Genomic DNA, 20,719 nt, shown 5'->3' on the forward strand with positions numbered 1-20,719 from the left:
CTTTCTCAAGACCCAAAGTTCAAAGTTCAAACTTCAAACACACTAGGATGATGATGTTTTTTATACCCACTTTTGGAGCTCTCTCTATACTACCGGTTCATTTCAGTTCATTTCATTTTACTTTGTACCCTTGAATCTTGATGATGTATCCAGATGATGATGATGGACTATTTTGGTCTCATAGGTCATTTTGGCCTTTTGCAGACGTTTAATACAGCTTTCTTTCTTTCACACACACACTTTCTCTCCCTCTCATACACACCCTCTCTCGCCCTCCCTCAAGGCTCATACAAACACACTCTAGTCTCTCTCTCTCTCTCTCTCAACTTTCACTATATATATTATGTCTATCCATCACTATATATATATATATATATATATATATATATATATATATAAAACAAACGCCTCTAACATGCCTCTAACGTCTCTAAAAAATATGAGTCTTTCGAGGCGCGTACCATACCCGCCTCGTACCAAACGCCTATGACGCCTCTAACAACTTGGTACTGAGGCTGACAGTACATCTGCTTATGGGACTTCTATGATATTGTGTACTAGTCACATGAGATGATGCTATTTGTGGGATTGATCTCCTTTGGAATGGCATGGTTTGGTTTAGTTCAAAGTCTGCAACAACCTGAGCTAACACTTCGAGACTCTATGAAGGGCATAAGTCTTGCGAGCAGTCCTAGAGTTGGTTTGGTTCATATATGGATTGAACTCTATTTGTGCATGTATTTATACACTTTCTGAGGTATTATTGTATTCTCGTGCCATTGGATCTTGGTACTCTTGAGAATACATGGGAAATACTCTGGATGTGTCAGGATGAGATGCATGTATATTAGTATGATACATCAAGTACTTTATTATGTTCATGGATGCATCACTGAGTGTGGCTCCTGCAGGATGGCCACGTGCAGAGTGGGTAAAGCATTAAGAGGGACATATGTGGGAAGTACTTAGTGGATGTAGTGTTTAGATGCATTGACTGCTTTCATATGCTCATGTTGTACCATCAGTCATGGGTCCTGCAGGGATATCCTTGGGTGTAAGGCTTGCGAGCAACCCTGAGACTATTATATTGGAGTAGGTAGAGCATTTTGAGGAGCATATTGTTTGCGAATGCATATATGTGTCATGCATATGTTTGTCATATGTAGAATGATGCATGGTTTTGTTTTTGGGCTAACACAGGTTACGTGTTTCCACTTGGTTTTAGACTTTTACTGCAAGTTCTGAAGAAACAAGCAAGAGTTGTCACTTCGATGTGACAATGTGGCCTTATAGTTTAGGATGATTGTTTCATCACCCAAATGCACTAGAGAGGCATTGCTTTGGTCATATGGGGAATCTTTCATCATTGGATGCTTATTGTGTTATTGAGTGCAATCAAGGACGCTTGCTATTTTTCAAGAGGGGGGTATGTTACAACCCTGTGTTTTTCCCTATGGACAACAAGCAGGTGGGCATGTATTTCTCATGCAGATTTACAGGATGTAATTCATGGGGATAGGGCTGAAAATGAGCAAGCTAGAGGTATGCCTAAATGGCTGGTGCAAACCTTGCGTGATAGTAAAATTGATACACCTATATCTAGTCATACTCGTTCAGGTTTTCAGCATGCCTCTTATGCATCAGATTGTTATGCTTTGGCTGTGTCTAGTATGTGTGAAGAGAAAGAACCTCTTTCATTTGATGAGGCACAAAAATCAGAAAATTAGTTGGCTGCAATGCAAAGTGAATATGATGCTATAATGAAGAATGGTACATGGTCTTTGTGTGATTTGCCTATTGGTAAAAAGGCCATTGGATGTAAGTGGGTTTTTAAGTTGAAACGAAAGCCAGATGGCAGTGTTGATCGCTATAAAGCTAGACTTGTTGCAAAAGGTTATGCTCAAGAAAAGGGCATTGATTTTGATGAGATCTTTGCTCCCACTTGTCATATGACTACCATTCGTAGCATTTGTGCATTGGCAGCTCATAATGGTTGGAATGTATATCTTGGACATAAAGACTGCGTTCTTGAATGGAGATTTGCATGAGGAGGTGTGTGTATCGCAGCCTCGTGGTTTTGTTCAAAGAGGGCAGGAAAACAAAGCGTGCAGGTTGAAAAAGGCTTTATATGGTTTAAAGCAAGCTCCACGAGCTTGGTATGAAAAAATACATGCATATTTGACTGCACATGGTTTTCAAAATAGTCCAACAGAAAGCACTTTGTATGCTAAACGTGTGGATGATGTACATCTAATCATTGCTCTATATGTCAATGACATGTTGCTCACAGGACAAAATCAGAGTCATATTGCTGATTTTAAGGCTGATTTGAATGCCTCTTTTGAGATGTCAGATTTGGGGCATTTGCATTACTATTTGGGGATACAATTTAAGCACTGTGATGGAGGTATTGCTTTGTGTCAGACAAAGTATATTGAGACATTGTTGCGGAGATTTGGCCTTGAAGACTGTAAGCCTATTGCTACTCCAATGGAGACAGGTTTGAAGTTGAGTCTTCATAGTGCTGGAGATCACTTTGATGTCACACTCTATCAGACAGCTGTTGGTTGCCTCATTTATGTATGTATTACAAGGCCGGACATTCAATTTGCAGTCTCACAGGTGAGCAAGTTTATGCATAGCCCAGGGTCTCAGCATTGGAAGATAGTTAAACGCATCTTTCGCTTCTTGAGTGGCACCATACATCTTGGGTTGTTTTATCCCGAGGGGGGATTGTTGCCGCCAGATTTACATGCTTTTTCGGACTCAGATTGGGCTGGTTACTATGACACAAGAGTGTCCACAAGTGGTTTTTGTTTCATGCTCGGTAGCTCATGCATATCTTGGTTGAGCAAGAAGCAACCTACTGTGGCCACTTCTAGTTGCGAAGCTGAGTACAGGGCAACTTTCACAGCTACAGTTGAGTGTGTGTGGCTCAAACGGCTTATGGCTGACTTGGGTGTTGGACAGGAGTCTGCCACCTCTATATACACTGACAGTCAGAGCGCATTGGCAGTTGCGAGAAACCCAGTTTTTCATGCTCGCACAAAGCACATTGAGGTGCATTATCACCATGTCAGGGAGAGACTCTCAGCAGGAGAGATCAGCTTGGTGTGTGCATTCTTGCTTCTTCTTCTCCAAGCTTTGTGTGCTTTCCTGCAACCCTAATTCCAACAAAAAACGCATGCCACCAATAATAATATTTTTAAGTTATCAAAGGTTTTAAAAACCTTATAAACTTAAAATCTCTTTTGTCCCCTTTCACACTTGGGCTGGCCACACATATGGGTTTCCTTTTCATATCCAAACTGTTGCCTGTTCACATTGACCATCCCGTGCTCGTGACCGTGCCCGCTGATCTATGATGTCGTTTGAAATCTGCATAGGCTGAGTATTTGCCTCATTAGAACTTACATTTGAATTCCCACCTGTAAATAGAGGCAACAACGTATCAAATACATCCCGTGAGCTCACACCTGTCTCTTTGGTACATGATAACAAAGGCTGCACAGCATCTTCCACAAAAACATCTCGACTAATCAAGATACGCTTTGACTGCGGATGATACAATCTGTAACCCTTGCTCTCAGCACTGTAACCAACCAAAATACATTTGACAACCTTATCATCCAATTTTCTGCGTTGTTGCACAGGCACTAAAGCATAGGCCAAGCAACCAAAGACACGCAAGTGACCAATAGAAGGCTTCCTGCCATGCCAAGCTTCGTATGGAGTAATAGACTGCAAGGCCTTAGTGGGACACTTGTTGAGTACATATGCAGCACACATGACAGTCTCAAGCCAAAACGCATGTGGCAAAGCTTGGCTCTTGACCATACATCGTGCTATCTCCATAAGTGACCTGTTTTTCCTCTCAGCAACACCATTTTGCTGAGGGGTATACGGCACTGTACATTGGTGTTGTATCCCACGACTAGCCAGAAATGCATCAAACTCTTTAGACATGTACTTCCCCCCTCGATCAGAACGAAGGGTGCCCACAGTACAATTGGATACATTTTCAACCATAAGCATAAACTGTTTGAAGCACAAAAACACTTCGGACTTTGCCCTCAGTGGATATACCCATGCATGCCTTGAGTAATCATCAATGAAAGTCACGAAGTACAAGTGTTTACCAAATGACGGAGTTTGCATAGGCCCACATACATCACTATGTACAAGTTGCAATTTGCGAGTGGCCCGCACAGAACCATCCTTTGGAAACGCAGAACGCTGCATTTTGCCCAAAATACAGCCTTCACAAACATGTTTCAATGGTGCCTCAAGAGGGAGCAATGAAGCAACCATATCAAATTTCTACAAACGCAACAAACTAGCAAAGTTCAGATGACCAAAACGAGCATGCCATAGTTTTGCATCTGAAACAGTCTTTTCATCAGAAACTGCATTTGCTGAATCTTCCACACACTTGTCGTAAGAATTGAGCCTATACAGCCCACAAAACAAGGTGCCAGATACAATAATCGTATCACCAGAAGTCAAATCATGAACAGTACATTTGTCATCCACAAATTTGACTACAAGTCCAAGTCTAGCAAGCACAGAGACAGACAATAGATTCTGCTTTATCCCTGGCACATACAAAGCATCTGAAAGTGTGAAAGCGCTGCCATTTGCAGCAGTAAGCATAATTTTACCAATGCCCTTCACTGGGTAAGAAGCATTATTGGCACATGTGACAGTATTCCCATTAGGGACAGCCTCAAGACAAGTGAATACATCACGATGCGAGGTAATGTGCTTTGTAGCACCACTGTCAAAATACCAAACATCAGAGTCAACAGAAACTGCCAAACATGCGTCATGTACAGATGGGTCATACTGGCAATACACACTAAACGCCCATTCTGTATCCTGCACAACATTTGCAGAATCTGCATTTGTAGAAGTATCCACTATTGTGGCTGCATTTGACTCTTTCTTCTTTGCCTCTTTAGCCTTTAGCTTAGGGCAATTCTTAATGACATGATCATTTGTCTTACAATAGTTGCACCTGATCTTTTTCTTGCCTTTATCAAGAGCCTTCTCAGACCTATTGTTGCTACCTGTGGAAGAAGAAGTCCATATTTCTCCTAATGTACCATATACAAGAATAAAAGCTTGTTAACCCAAATCTATCATAAGAAAAAGCATAATATACAAGGGAACTTTTCGCTTGGGCAATAGTGTTGTCCATATAGACTCCTCACACTCGTAGCTTTGTCTATGTGGTTGCCATTTCGATCCAAAAAGTACTTCTATTGTAGTAACAAAGAAACTCAAATCTCATGTGGCTCAAGGGTGTTATTTACATACCATGGAATTTAGTCTTGGTAGGACCTTAACAAATAGGGCTAATCGAGCCACATGAGAACTGAGTTGCTTCTTGTTGATATCGACCATTACAAAAATAGGCATTGTAGAGTTACACTTTCAAAGAAGGTTATGGAACTATGGTGGAATGTGTACTTCTACTACAACAATGATCAAAACAGAGGAGGAAGTTAATATCATGTGACTCTAGGGGATTAGTTTTCCATGTACTTACCTTGACCAAATTCCATGCTTGGAAGATTTGTCTAAGTAATTCTCAAGAACATTTCTTGGACAAATTCTCCAAGTAGTTAAAAATTGGACTTTAGTGGGTTGAGGGCAAACTAAATTCTAGAATGATATTGATAGTAGGAATTAGGATGCTACAGAAGGGCTAATAGGAGAAGAAACAATGGAAGGGGCTGCCTTACCACTTCTTCTCTACTGTGGGCAGCAATAAATGCTTGATCAACTGCACGCTGCCTAGCCCTGTTTTACCCGGACTGCGCTTCTTGCAAGAGCTTGTTGACTAAAGTATCGTACTTGACAACATCAGGTCTGTCCTCAGTAACAAGTCTCCACGTGGAAGCAAAAGTCTGATATGACTCAGGTAAAGCATCAAGAACAGTCTGCACAAGAGAATGATCAGGAATAATCTCACCTGCAGAAATCAACTGTTCCTTGAGATCTTTAATCTCAACAAGAAAAACATTCACGTCATCATCTTCCTGCATAATCTTCGATTCTAGCTCTTTATGCAGGCAAGAGATTTTTGCCTCGTTACGACCTACATACAAACCAGCTAGAATATCCCAAGCCCGTTTTGCTGTTTTAGCTAAACGAATATGTGGCGTGGTGTTACGTTTGACAGAAAGTACAATCAAGGCATGAGCCTGCGCATCTTTACCATCCCAACGAGCTTGTTCAACAGTGGGTAAAACAGCAGCAACAATAGAGCTGCTAGAACCTGCAACATCCTCAACAGATCCTACATCCACCGAATCTAGACGTACATCCATACCCTGCACAATGTTCCACACTCCTTTTGCAACCAAAACATGCTGCATCATGTATGCCCAAAGTGGGTAGTTGCTGTCTCCATCCAATTTGTCATCAGCAGACAACATGCGAAATACATCATTGCTGTTATCAGCCATGGCCACTGATTGAAACTGATGCAAAAGCTACCTGTAATAAAGCAAAGACTCAACAGAGAACAACTCGTCCTATGTAGCACGGTCCACAATAGAATACGTATGCCTGTTTGGCAGAAAACTGCACTGTCGAAATTTCTACAGAAAATGACGAAAACACCTGTGCAAAACTTGCGATGCAAAAACGGAGCCCGAAACGACCTCAGATGCAATTTCTGAGAACACGAAGCCCTACGGGTCTATTTGTAGAGTATAGGAACTTGCAAGCGCTCGTGAAAGCTCACCTCAATCGGAGAACGTGAGTCGGAGGGTACTGGCGACGTAGCCCTGGGAGCCGATGCCTGCTCTGATACCAATTGTTGGAATTAGGGTTGCAGGAAAGCACACAAAGCTTGGAGAAGAAGAAGCAAGAATGCACACAACACACTATGTATTAGTTTATGTCAATGTACAAAAGATAAGTTAGCCCTAGAATGATGGGCGTATATACAAGCCGGGGAAAAAAACCTCCTAAAGAGGGAAAAGGTGCCCCGACGGTCCTAAGTGTGTTCACACACATCACTGCCTATATATATGGCAACATTTTTAAGCTTTGCTTTTGGCTTTTTGAGAAAACGATTTGAATCGCATGTTTATAAAAAGGCGAAGGGTGGGCATGTGATGGAAGGTGGTCGCCGTGTGGTCAACGGTTGGTGGTAATTGTTGGGCAGGTTGCCGTATGGAGTCAGCACTGTTGCGCACACGTGTGGAGGACCAGGATGCTGCTGCGCATGGGCTACAGGCGAGCGCTACTACGCATGGGCTACAGGCGGGCGCTGCTGTGCATGGACTACAAGCGGGCGCTGCTGCCCACATGGGCTACAGCCAGGTGGGCTACAGTCAGCTACGAGCGCCAGGTGGGCTGCAGCCAATCAGGGCAGCCAAGTGGGTGTCGGCGGGAGGCTCTCTACGACATGTGGTTGCACGAATGGGCACATATGGGCTTCAGCCAGCAACGGGCGCAAGGCGGGAGACTCTCTACAGCCAGTCGGGCAGCCAGGAGGACTACAGGCGGCCACAGAAGCGCAAGGGCTGAACAGCACGACTCTATCTCTCTCTTGGAAGGAGGCGAGCCAAAGGAGGCGCCGAGGGGCTAATAGCCAAGGGGTTTTCTCTCTCTCTCTCTCTCTCTCTTCGCGAGCAAGTGGGGTTGCAGGAAATACATAGCCGAGAGACCTTTTTCTCTCTCTCACTCTCTCATATCATGGATTACAGGCTTTGTTTACGAGATTCGGATACAGAGGATCAAGTTAAGATGCATAGGATGATGTTCTTGGAAGAGATGTGTTATTGCTCTTCGACTTGGACTTATGTGTATTCAGGGATTGCTTGACACGTCCTCTATCTTTCTCTCTCTAGGTTTTGGAAACCGTGCTTGGACGGTATATCTGTCATGCAAACAGGACATTGGTTTTTCGAGAGGAAACAAGACTTTAGTATCAAGGAAACGAGCCTATGGTTTATGGATACATGTCTATGGTTTATCGAATACAGTCTTTGGTTTCATGTGGAAAGCATGTCTCTGGATTCATGTGAACAGGTTCTAGTTTTCTCGAGGTTCCATGCAAGCTGTGATTATAGGAAGGACATATGGTTGGTTCAGTCCTACTACTGTTTGGGAAAGGGTTTGAGAGATCCATGGAAGCGATGGAGAAGACCTTTTCAAGCAGGGAGATGTTGTGCAGGTGTGCCTTCTCTATGGAATGCTTTGCTGTAATAGCGAGAGTTCTTATTTGGAAGTCCTGGGTGAAAGCTTCGAGGGATTCTATTGGTAGAGGATTCGACAAGTTGTACTTTGTACTCAAATGTTGATCAAGTAAAGAAATACCGCAAGGGGCGCCACTGCGTTTTGGGGCCAATCGATGTCCTTGTACTATTTGCAGGAGCACTCTAGCTCCCCCTGTTTGTTTCCTTTTCCAGGTCCCCATGGGTGATGAAGTGTTTTGTGTGCGAGTGTTTGTTTCACCGCCCGTTAGATTTCTGAAGGCCGGTTTCAGTGAATTCTGCAAGCGCTCCAATAGGCACTTTTCTTATGGAGATGATCCTAGCGAGAGCTCTAATTTTGATAGTGATCACTTCTCCATCTAGATTCTAGGCCCGACCCTCTAGCCTCCCTTTTTTGTGCACCACTTTTTGTACTTACGACTACGGCTACATGCGCCTAGAGCGTGTCGCATTGTATGACTTATGCTTTAGCCTAACATCTATTCATGTTTTCAACTTGGTTTTAATGGAATTTTAGTTTGAGTCATGTGACAACTTGTCTTCTCTTTGAAATTGAAAATACTAAAGTTTGTAAGTATTTTTTTAAAAGACCGTACGATAAGATTTTTTTTAATATCATACCATATTTTCCCGTACGGTATCGTATCATACGAACCGTATGGTATCGTACCTGACAACTATGTATGCAGGGCAAGCTATACATGACAAGGAAGGTCAAGATGGAGAAGCATTACATGTTCAAATGCCAGTTTTGATATGATATTCGGGGGAGATTTCATTCTCTTTCGAGACAGATTTGGCCCTCTCACGGTTTATGCATTATGAGGACCAGAGATGCATGGGTTTGAACCTACTGAAGCTTTGCCACCACAAGAAGACCATGCTCAGACAAAAACTAGGGAGTCTGAGCCAGTGAGATGCCTCTAAGATATGCATTACAAACTTCTTCAGATTCCATTTGTCCATGCCACACTGTACGATTAGACTTTACAGGGTCCAAGGGATTATATAGGTGAGAGACTACCACCCACCCACTCGCAGGATCCTTTCGCCCTGTGCACCTGTGGTGTCACTAGTGAGAGAGCGCAATTCCTCTTGAGAGCCGGATGCCCCTGCATCCGGGGATCCCGACCTACGGGCTATTAACAACAGATCTTGGGCATACTCCTCCACCATGGAGAGGCCACTCCACATGCAAGGGACGCCATCACAACTCTATGCTCACTTGTGGAGGAGGATGGTACTATCATGGATGAGGAAATCGAGACACATCCCCGTGTATCTCTAGCCATCTTACCCTGGGAATTTCAGTACCACATGTACATGAGAAGCCGTACACATTTCTTCTTTTCATTTTATTTTCAGTACTTTTTGGTTCCATGTTCACAATCGACACATGGAACTTTTGTAACATATGTTGGTCTCGTAGTCTTTTATAGACATTAATAAAATCTTCTGTCTCACTCTCTCACTCTCTCTCTCTCTCTCTCTCTGGCTTCCATTAAAGATTTATTTGGTCCTCACCAGATGACTGCTATCACATGCACTCTGCACTGTAGTGCATGGTGACAAGATGGCTCATCATCAATGCAACATTGTTTGGCAGTAGAACCCTTCAAGACTTGATATTTGTTGTACACCGTGACCCCATTGTAATCCTCAGTCCAGGATATGTCAAGCACGAGCTACATAGGTCATTCCTTAACCTTAGAGAGTCAGTCAAACAGTCAAGTCCCTCAACCCACTTGGAGAGAATCATTCATGCATATAGAAGTCAGAGAAGCCTTAGTGTCTGTATCAGTTCATGGTTGCATTTTGCATATTCATTCATCCCATATGCACATAAGACCATATAGACCATGGCAAAAGCATCAGAATATTATTCAACATTATTCTACATTTTTACCATATTTTTTAGCAATTTATTATCAGTATTTCAGCATTTATCACCTATTATCCAGTCGTGTAGCATTTATGAAGCAGCCGGCCAGCTTTGTAGCCAGCCGACCAGCATCAATCCCATATAAATAGCATCACTTGCTGCATTCCATATTCATTCATTCATCATATCAATCAAGTGTTTCATCCTTCAGCACAAGGAGCATCCATGATTGAGCATTCAGCCATACATCAACAAAAAGCAGCACCTTCAGTATTCAGCCACTACAGTACCTTGCGTTTTCAGCATTCACACAGTTTTCAGCATTCACTTATATCACTGTTTTGCTACAACCCTACCGGTGAAGGTAAAACGCATTCATACATTCATTTTCAGCATACATTCACAGCCTAGAGCAATCCCAATCAGCCCCTTCTCTCAATCTCAAATTTGCAGCCTTCCTACATTCCATTGGAAGAGTGCATAGGCTTGAGATCGGTCATCACTGGTGCTTCTACAGCCGTGTACAGTTCAGCCCAACTCTTGGTCTTTCAAAGGTCTTGCGTTAGGCTTATCTACAATCCAAAGTCAGTCCTCATTCATTCTCTTCAAAGATAATAAAGTAAATACTCCTAGCAATAGGACGGGGGCCTTCAGTGGGTAATTTGGACCCTAGTAAGGTGTACAGAGAATCTCTCTCTCTCTCTCTCTCTCTCTCTCTCTCTTAAAGTTTGAAGTGATAAAAGTGGATTGCTAAAGACTCGCGAAACTCAAGATAAAGAAGGCGGTGTGAGACTTTGTTTAACAGGATCCTTAATTACGCATAATTCCGTTGCATGAGACAGCTACAAAGACTGCCCCTAGCCCTGACAGAATCATGGAGATCAAACCACCTCACCTTGCCATCCCTTGGCACCACGTACACGTGGAGTCATGAGAGAGCCCAGTCCCTCTAGAGAGCTATCAGCCCAAAGAGCCAGACCATCCATGCATCAGCACCAGATCTGGGACATACTTCGGTGCCATAGAGATACACCGCCACAGGCAGATGACATTGATGCTCTATACTCCATTCATGAGGGAGCCATATGATGATCTCTGCATAATTTTGTTCTATATACAAGGCTTGCATGGTACATGAGCCCAGTTTCTTTTGGCAGACGATTTAATTTTTTCTTGTGTTTTTGACGTCCAGTTTACTCTTGGATCGTATGTATAATTTTTGGTCTCATAGACCTTTTGGGCCTCTTGTAGACGTTAATATATCTTTCTTACTTTCTTTCTCTCTCTCTCTCATATACACACACACACACATGTATGCAAGCTCTCACACAAAGTTGAGGGCTTAATATGCTTACATTCCAAGCTTCCATATAAAAAAAGAAATAATGCACAAATGAAACTTCATCCCTACTTACGGAGCAAAACCCAAGCCTTCTACACGCTCTCCTTTTGCATAACCAGGTGCTAAGTCCTCCTCAGTTTTCCCTCTCTTTAGTAGCTCTGCAGTTTCTTGCTTATCCAATCTGTTACCTTGAAACCGCTTTTCCCGCTTTGGAGCTAAGCCTAAAAGTTCTCTCATTGCCTGCTCTTCTTCCTCCTTTATTTTCTGAATCTCAGCTTTGGCTGCATCCTCAGCAAACGCATTTGCCTTTTTGTCTTTTGCATACCAGGTGAGATCTTTTCCTGTACAAAAGTGTACATAGACAAGGTGACGATAACAGACATGTAACTCTGTGTCATGGATCTAGCATGCCTAAACATTTTGCTTCCTAATACCATGAACTAACAAGAGACTTTAAATGCACACCTTTCTGCCACCTTCCCACTGGAGCCTTAACACTATGACCAAGATAGTTCTCTCTGTGCTTGTCACTTTTCACATCTTCCCAATTGAACTCTGCAATTTAGGAATATCATTAAGTCAATCAAAAATCGGTGAAAATAAAAGTAAAGATGTACCAGACACTGCTCTCATGCATAAAGGAACAGAATGGAAAGAGGATAATAAAAAAATCATGAAAGTAAGAACTTTCAAGAAAGAGAAAGATATCAGAGACAATATGAAGAGAACCCTCAAGCAACTCTACTCTTTGTGTGATAGACATGTCTATCAAGCTTCTCAAATAGCTGTGGTAGCAGAGGAATTCCATATTGAATGCTTTGAAATGGAGTCAAAGGTCCTCCATCGCCGAACTGGCCTACAACACACAATGCACATTACCCAAGCAAAAAAATATTTGGATCGTGTTATGGTGGGTGATGATGTTGGACGAGGTCTCATCTAAAAGGCTTTATGTGTAACGCTATATTTGTTCTGTTGGGATCTCACTATTTCAGCTACTTACTTTTACAAACTGATAGTTTTGACTCTCTAAGGGAACTCCCATCATTTTAAGAATCACCCTAGTTGTACATAAATCTTAAATATATTTTTTGAGGACTACTCAAGGAAGTAAAGAACACATGAGAATCAAATAATACAATCAACATAGCCTATATAAGGATATGCATCACGTTTCTCGAATCTTCAAAAGCTTGAACAGAATCACACATGCCAAGTGGCAAGGTGTGGTTCTCTTTGATCCACAGAATGCAAAAGACCTCACACCAACTACGATTTTAAGAAAGCCGGCCTTCAACAAAGTCATAGCACCCCATGTCCCATCCTTTGTTCCACCCTCATGTTGGCAAGGGCTTGCTCTATAATTCCCTTGGAAAGGTGTAATATGGGTGCTTTGCCGAAGCGATTTAAGTTTAGTTACCACGATAACACCTAATCAGAGTCTTGAATGCACATACTTCTCCCTCGTGCAAGATACACAGTAGATAAAGAGATGATCTAACCTACTGATGTATTCATATGCATGACTTATTGGCAATGGAATAGGGATACTCAATGGTAGCACAGCTCTTGCACTCTCAACGACTCAATGATGAATGAATGAATAAATGATGATGTGACCCTCAGCCATAGCCCTCTATTCATAGTGACCTTTGGGCTAGTTGGTTGCTGGCCAATCCTAATCTAGGGTGTTCACGCCATAATAATAATAATAATGATGTCAACACTTGCCTACTCATTGGGCACCTCAACAAGAATACAATGAATTGGCACAAATGCCCTTACATACACATGAATCCAGCCATGCACTCGACCTCTAAGCTGGCCAATGGGTAGAAGCATGTCCATGTCACACCTCGGAAGAGCATGCACATGACATCCCCTCCTGCTTATCTTGGACCATGGGTGCACATGACACACCTTTGCTCCACGTTGTTGATCGGACTATGGGCTCAATCTCCAACATGTTATCTCCGTCACTATCTCCTCGGGAACTGCGAGCACTGAACCTGGCCCCTTTGCCTCTAGATGCTCTACTAGCATGGTAGACTCAAGGGAAGCCTCGGGAACTCCTTAAGTACTTGACGCCTTTGATTACCCTCACACGGGCTGCGTTTTTGCTCATAAGGCTTCCCTTTTTGGATGATGTGGTATTTAGAGACCTCTCGCCGCTCCTTGAAGGCCTTGCTTGAGTGCTTATGCTGCCCCTACAGAGCTGCATTTTGCTTCTACAAGACACCCTGGTGATGGTGATGTTGGCAGTGGAGAGAACCTTGCTGAATATTGATTCTCGCCACCCTAATGCTTGTGTTGACTGCCCACCCTGATGCTGCTTGATGCTGGACGTGCAGAGAGCCTTGCTGAATACTGATTCTGGTCCCCCTTTGATGCACCTTCTTCAACCTTGGTTTTGTTGGAATCACCAACAGATCACCTTGTCTTGCCTTACTTACTCTGTCCACTCTCTACGTGGTGCGCTTGGCCCTCCTCCTTGCCCTTTGGTTGAGCACTCCTTGCACACACAAGAAGCTATATGGTACAGAATTTACAAAACACAACCTTATTGAAGAACATACAAACCTGAGGTGAAAACGTTGATGCTGATGGGGTTCTTCACATTGAATCTCCACACCCTTATGAGAAAAAAAATTGCAGGCCTTCTCCAAAGATACCAATGTAACATGCTAACTATGTGGAACACGTGCTTAATTGATGACTAACGCAAAGCTACAAAGATTAACACTATGCATTAATGGAAAATGCTGATTTGAAGGTGTACTTGCTGATCCAACTGTCGCGACTACAAGCCCTTGTTCTTGGCTCTCTTGCCCTTGGTCTTGGCTCTACAACCTGTCTCTGAATGCTTGGAATGACCCTTGACCTGCCTTTATAGGGATTTTGATAGCAAGTCCGATTCAAGTCGGCCAACCCTTTTTTAGACCAAAAGTCATCAAAAGTATCATAAAATGTGCTTTGTGAGCTGCTAATTTTCTTTAGAAAGCTCGTAAGTCTCTTCCTCGTACTCCTTGAGCTACAGGGGGCAGAGACAGTTACTCTCAGCTTTTTCAAAATCAAGCTCTTTGTGCAAAACAAGGGCATGATGTTCTCTTAAAGAAGAGAGATCCAGAACCACCAAGGGATCATTGGTGGTAAGAAAAAGTTTCTTCTTATCACCTGAACTCGCCACCGCCTACCATGGCGAGCTTGAGCTTCCCTTCCAATAAAAAAACTTGCTTTTGCAAGGTTTCCACCTAGTCTTGCAACATGGTTTCGGAAGAAGTGTTCCCATAATATGTCCCAACCATTGGTGCAAGACCCGGGCACCTGTAGGGCTGTCAAAACTGCTCCAACCTATCCATATACGGCCTCTAACTTTGCCTCTAAGGCGCTGCAAGGAATAATTATGTCTACATGGCACCGAATTAAAGTCTGCATGTGACATCAATGTAACATGCTAACTATGTGGAAGTGTGCTTAATTGATGATGAACACAAAGCTACAAAGATTAACACTAATCACATGCACAAAACTAACACAGAGAAGTAGAGAGAAGGAGAAGAGAGACTCTTTACCTAACCTACTCCTAGTATCTATTACTGAATGAATGAGTATTTACAATGATTGGCAAAGATTGAAAGTAGATCTAAGCCCGGAATGCTATGCATAAATTAAAGCTTATTGACCTCCTCTGTATGTTAATGGAAAACGCTGATTTGGAGGTGTACTTGGCCGATCCAAATGTCACAACTCCAAGCCCTTGTTCTTGGCTCTCTTTCCCTTGGTCTTGGATTTGCAACCTTTGTCTCTAAATGCTCGAAATGACCCTTGACCTGCCTTTATAAAGGGATTTTGATACCAAGTCGCATTCAGGTTGGCCAGCCCATTTTAGGCCACAAAAAGTAATCAAAAATATCATAAAATGTGTTCATATCGTGCCCATAATATGTCCCAACCATTGGTGCATGTCCTAGGCACCCCCGATCACCTATAGGGCTATCAAAACTGCTCCAAACTGCCCATATACAGCCTCCAACTTTGCTTCTAAGGCAGCTGCAACAAATAATTATGTCTATGTGGCACCGGATTAAGGTGTTGCACGTGACATCCCCTCCTATTAAACTTGGAGCATTAGGGCAAACCATGCACCTTTGCTCCTTTCTTGACTTGGTCCTTCTGCAGGCTCATCTACCAACTCTTTGGCTTCTCTACCATTGCTACTTCCACTTGAACCGCTAGCACTTCTTCTAGCTCCTTCGCCAATGGATGCTCTTTCGACATGGGAGACCCATCTACTCCCTCGACAACTCTCGTGGCACCATTCTCATCCTCTTCCATACTAGATTCGGTGAGACATACCTCAATGGTTGGCATTACTACATCCTTAGGAATTTGTTGATCATCTCAGTCCAGTACTTGCTTTGACTCTTTCATCACCGCCCGCCATCAGAACCTCCTCAAGATCTTCCACTAGTCTACACTCCTTACTTGAGGAAACTATCTCCTAAACCACTTCTGATCCTGGAAGCTCTCCAGTATCCTTGGAAACTCCCTCATGCTGAAGTTTCAACCCCTCATGAATTCTCCAATCTCGTACCTTTGTACACGGCCTCTACGGTTGTGCCTCGAAATCAGCCAAGATCGGGTCTAGCTTCTTGAAAACGTCTTCATGGCTTGGGGTAACTGCCCACCTAGGCTTGACCTAGCTACATGCAAAACTATTCATGTAAAATCTATGCATAGAATCCTAATGCACTTGCACAGAGCTGATTGCGGATGCAAAAACGCAAACCCTAATTTGCTATGCAACTTTGCACATTGAAATTGGGACTAAAAACATTGTTGCGAGGGCTGATTTAATCCAAAACAGGGAAACCCAAGCTTCATTCCCAATCCGGGAGTCATTATTCTACATTGGCTCAACGCCGAGGGGTTACCGGTTTGCCAAGTTCTTCCTCCATGCCTCGTGAGGAACGAGCTCAATTAATGAAGCTTCTAAAGCCTCCAAGTTCAATGGGAAGATAAGTCATCACCAATTGGACCCGCGAGATGGCTGCCACGTTGGTAGCAACAGGTAGTTCAAATATTTTTCAGCTCCATTTGGTGCATGCGGCTTTGACGGGTGCCACTCTCTTGTGGTGGGAAGATCTCCTTATGCATCACTCTGTGACTTGCTAGGATGACTCCCGCAAGGGGGTCTTATTCTCGTAGATGAAACACTAGGAGTGTGTGTTTTGTGTAGAAACATGGCAAATCGATAATCGACTACCTCACTTGTTTCCGGAAGCCTTTGTTGATGCCCCCAACAAGGACCATCTCACTGTCACAACAAGTTGAGGGATTAGTGGCTGGTTTGAAATGCATATGTGGACGTCTCACAAAACACTTGACCATTAATGCAACTAAACACTTGAATTGACCATAGCCTTAAACATATGGCATTTAATTTCACAAAACTATAAAAGAGAGACAAATCTGACACTACATAGAGGCCAGAATGGGCCGATCCCCCCTTCGAGTATTTTATTACCTACGGAGAAAAATATCATATACAAGCTTTGGGAGAGCACACGCACCAGATTTATCCACATACAACCATGAATAATTCATATACATGGGCTGTCATCAGAAAGCCCCACGAAAATGCCAAGAATATGTATATTCCGTGTGGATACTGGCCAACATAGCTTATCCATTAGCCCACATAGCTGTCCACAAACCCATACGGCTCAATCATAAGCCAATAAAACTGCCCATAAACCAATATGGCTGAATCATAAGCCCATAAAGCTGTCCATAAACCCATATGGCTGAGATACAATACCCCAAGGCAATTGCAATTGCCTAATGGCTCGAATACATGCCCAATTGATGTAGCAAGTGCCCAATGGCTGTAGCAAGTGCCCAACAGCTGTCCATATATACCTAATTAAAAAGACAAATGCCCAATGGCTGAAAATCATAACATAATGATCAAATACCCCTGCCTTCAAGATTTCTTCGCGATGGAAGTCTTCAAAACAGTTACCAACAGCTGGTATACTTCATGGGCAGCCTTCGAGAGCGAGAGAAAGAGAGCAGCTAGCATTAGGACAGCCTGAAGCGGTGGTAGAGAGTCTTCCCTAGAATATATATATATATATATATATATATATATATATATATATATATATATATAGAGAGAGAGAGAGAGAGAGAGAGAGAGAGGGCTCCAATTTATAGATTTGGGGGTCCTATGAGCTAGAATGGCAAGTAAAAGCTATAATAACAGGTGTAGAGCTGAGGTCACAAGTGTGAGGCTGTTACAGGAGTATTTTACCTCTTTTTCTTAAGCATTGAGATTATGTTTAATCATGTTTAGCATTCACTGATCATGTTAATCCAATATATGCATGTGTAAGTTTGTACACGTGTGTGGATGCAGATACATGTTTGGTGTGTGTGTGTACATGTGTGTGCATGTTCATGTGCATATATATGTGTTTTTCTCTTACCTTGCTGCAGGTGTAGCAGTTTCTCTCTCAAGGCTACTTGTGGGTCAGCCCTGCAAGTACAACAGGTATAGACAGCTGACACGTGGTACGACTAGCTGCACAGGCTGAATTGGAGCTGACTGTAGGCGTGTGTCATAGGCGGTGGCTAGGTTGACATGGCTGCGTAGGCAAGGCTGCAGGCGCTGCCACGTAGGCGGCTAATGTGGCACACGAGGCTGGCGTGGCAAAGGCGGCAGTATTGCAGAGCAAGCGCTGCCACCTGTCTCAAGAAAAGGCTGGCTGCAGGTGCACATGGCGGTTGGCTGCCACGTAGGCGGGCAAGCGTACAAGCGAAGGAGAGAAGCGAAGCGAACGCGCTAGGCAGCAAGGAAAAAGCGCAAGGAAAAACGCGATGGAGAAAAAGCGCCGGGCAGCCCAAAACGCGCAAGAAAAAGCTGTGTGGGAATTTTCGAAAATCGCTAATCCCCTTTTTTTTTAGAGAGAGAAAGAAAGCTATTCTAAGAGTCTTTTGGAAAAGTACTTGTAATAGTTTTTTTTTTTCTAGGAGGAAAAGCATAGCTTTTCACCCCCAATCTTGTATAAAAAGGGGGCCAAGGCTCTTGTTTCCCCACAACACAAACTGGGTGAAAGTTTGAGAAGATCTCCTCCGTGTGAATCAAGGAGGCATCTTCTCAGGAATTGTACAAGGGCTACGCCGACCTCGAGTGATAAATAAATACCTGCGAGGGTGCCACGCTTTGGGGCCAATTGATCTTTTTGTGCAAGAGCACTCTAGCTCCACTTACACAAGAATAAGGAACACACTCTTGATGTAAAGCTTAAAGAGGAATCTATTCCTGTTGTATCGGCCTCGGCCATTTCTTGTTTAATAAAGCAACATCTTTCTGTTTACTTAGTATTTGTTAAAGAGAATCAGGATACCACAGATTCTAACCTGTCTGAGTTGGACAAGGAAAGATTGGACTTTCTCAAAAGTTTTCAAGATTGTTTTTCAAAGGCTTTGCAAGGGGAGTTGCCACCTGCTAGGCCTGAGGATCATGGGATTGATTTCATTCTTGGAAGTTCACCACCGAATAAGCCACCCTGTAGGGTGAGTGCAGCCCAACAAGAAGAGATTATGAGCCAAGTGCATGATCTGTTGGACAAAGGGTTGATTCAGCCGAGCTCTTCGCCTTATTGTTCACCAATGCTTTTGGTACAAAAGAAAGATGGTTCTTGCCGGATGTGCATTGATTACAGGGCACTGAATAAGATTACCATCAAGAATAGATTCCCTATACCACGAATCGATGATATCTTGGATCGGTTACAGGGAGCAACTCACTTCAGTCGCATTGATCTGAAGAGTGGATACCATCAAATTCGCATCAGGCCAACACATGTGCACAAGACAGCTTTCAGGACAACTTTTGGACTTTATGAGTTTTTGGTCATGCCTTTTGGTCTTACGAATGCTCCAGAAACTTTTAACAGGATGATGGATCGAATTTGAGGCCTCTTTGGCTGTATTTTCTACACTTTCTCCTTTCCAACTCCATATCCAACCTTGCTACAGTGTTTTTCCAACTTCCAAGAGTGTTTTCGGGTACTGTACACTCTCCTACACACTCCCAATGACTGAAATTCACAAAACAGCTCTCATTTTTGCTGTAATTTCTGGTCTTTTTACTAAAAACCCTAATTTCAGCCTTCCTTTCTCAAGTTGAACCATAGGGAAAGCTTTCCCAGGGTTCCCTTCATTCTCTCGAGGAGGACTCTTTTCGCAAAGAATTGCGACAAAACGAAGATTTCAACACTCCAAGCACTTCCATCGCGAAGACTTCCGCTGTCATCGACTCTACTTGTAATTGGTAAGCTTTTATGCTTAAATATGGAAGCAAGAAGCAGGAGGGAGAAACCGGATTACAAGATCACATACTTTGTATCGTATTCTCTTGTCCTACGTGCTCTCTTGCAGATTGTTCCTACCATGTGTTGGTGCAACAATAGAAAGCAAATGGTAGGAAACATGGGCACTTGAGAGGGTAGTGTGAGTTGCAAGTCTACACCGGCAACCACTTTCTTTACAATACTGTATTCATATGCATTGGTATGGAAATCTGGTCAGAAATGCCCATAACACTATGTACTTGATTCTCCCAAGATCGATATACTTTATTTGAGGGAGGGGCACACCATTCCGGCTTATTGTGCATCTCTTGTCAATTCAGCAAATTACTTCTTGTACTGAGCATGTTGTCCATTAAATCTTGGTGTCTTTGAGTGTATTGATTAGCATTGTGTTCAACCAAGTTACATTGGTATCAAAGCATACGGTTCTCTTTCACTTCTATTGTGAAAGGCGATCACCGTGAACACTAGTTATCTCTGCAGTTAGAACACTATGGACAACCATACAGTGAATGTTCGAGATAATAACACAAGATGCGGGGACGATGAAATGCATGTTTCCAATGCTTTGCACGATCAGCAAACTCATGTAGTGCACACTAGGGAACATGAATATGCGGGACAGCCGTCCCGTGGCAAAGAGAAAATGTAGGAAGAAGAGTCTATAGTCTAAAGGGCTGACCTTACTCGTATGCAGGTTCTTCTCCATGCACAACAAGAAGAATTGAAGCTCTACCGCCGCGAGGATTCATTGGTACATGACCGTTTGAGAGCCAAGAAAGCTGAAACTTATATGGATCGTGCAATGGCAATGATTGCTCAAGAGTTGCACATGCAACCGAGGGATGCAGCACGTGCATACTAGGTTCGTTCCGAGGAT

The 20,719-nt window shown here is 43.1% G+C and overlaps 1 protein-coding gene across 1 annotated transcript in view; it reads right to left on the reverse strand.

Annotated features, from left to right (window-relative positions):
- LOC147625557 (leukocyte immunoglobulin-like receptor family A protein) overlaps positions 1 to 20,719 on the reverse strand; it is a 43,239-nt gene that overhangs the window by 21,015 nt on the left and 1,505 nt on the right. The window contains exons 2-3 of the mRNA XM_086817063.1: positions 11,924 to 12,013; positions 11,532 to 11,799 (exon numbers count right to left, since the gene is read on the reverse strand). Coding sequence (XP_086673189.1) covers positions 11,532 to 11,799; positions 11,924 to 12,013 — 358 coding nt within the window. The remainder of the gene's footprint in view (positions 1 to 11,531; positions 11,800 to 11,923; positions 12,014 to 20,719) is intronic.

Source organism: Cibotium barometz, chromosome 23, assembly GCF_041138505.1.
Source record: "Cibotium barometz isolate CiBa-2024 chromosome 23, ASM4113850v1, whole genome shotgun sequence".
Taxonomy (NCBI): Eukaryota; Viridiplantae; Streptophyta; class Polypodiopsida; order Cyatheales; family Cibotiaceae; genus Cibotium; species Cibotium barometz.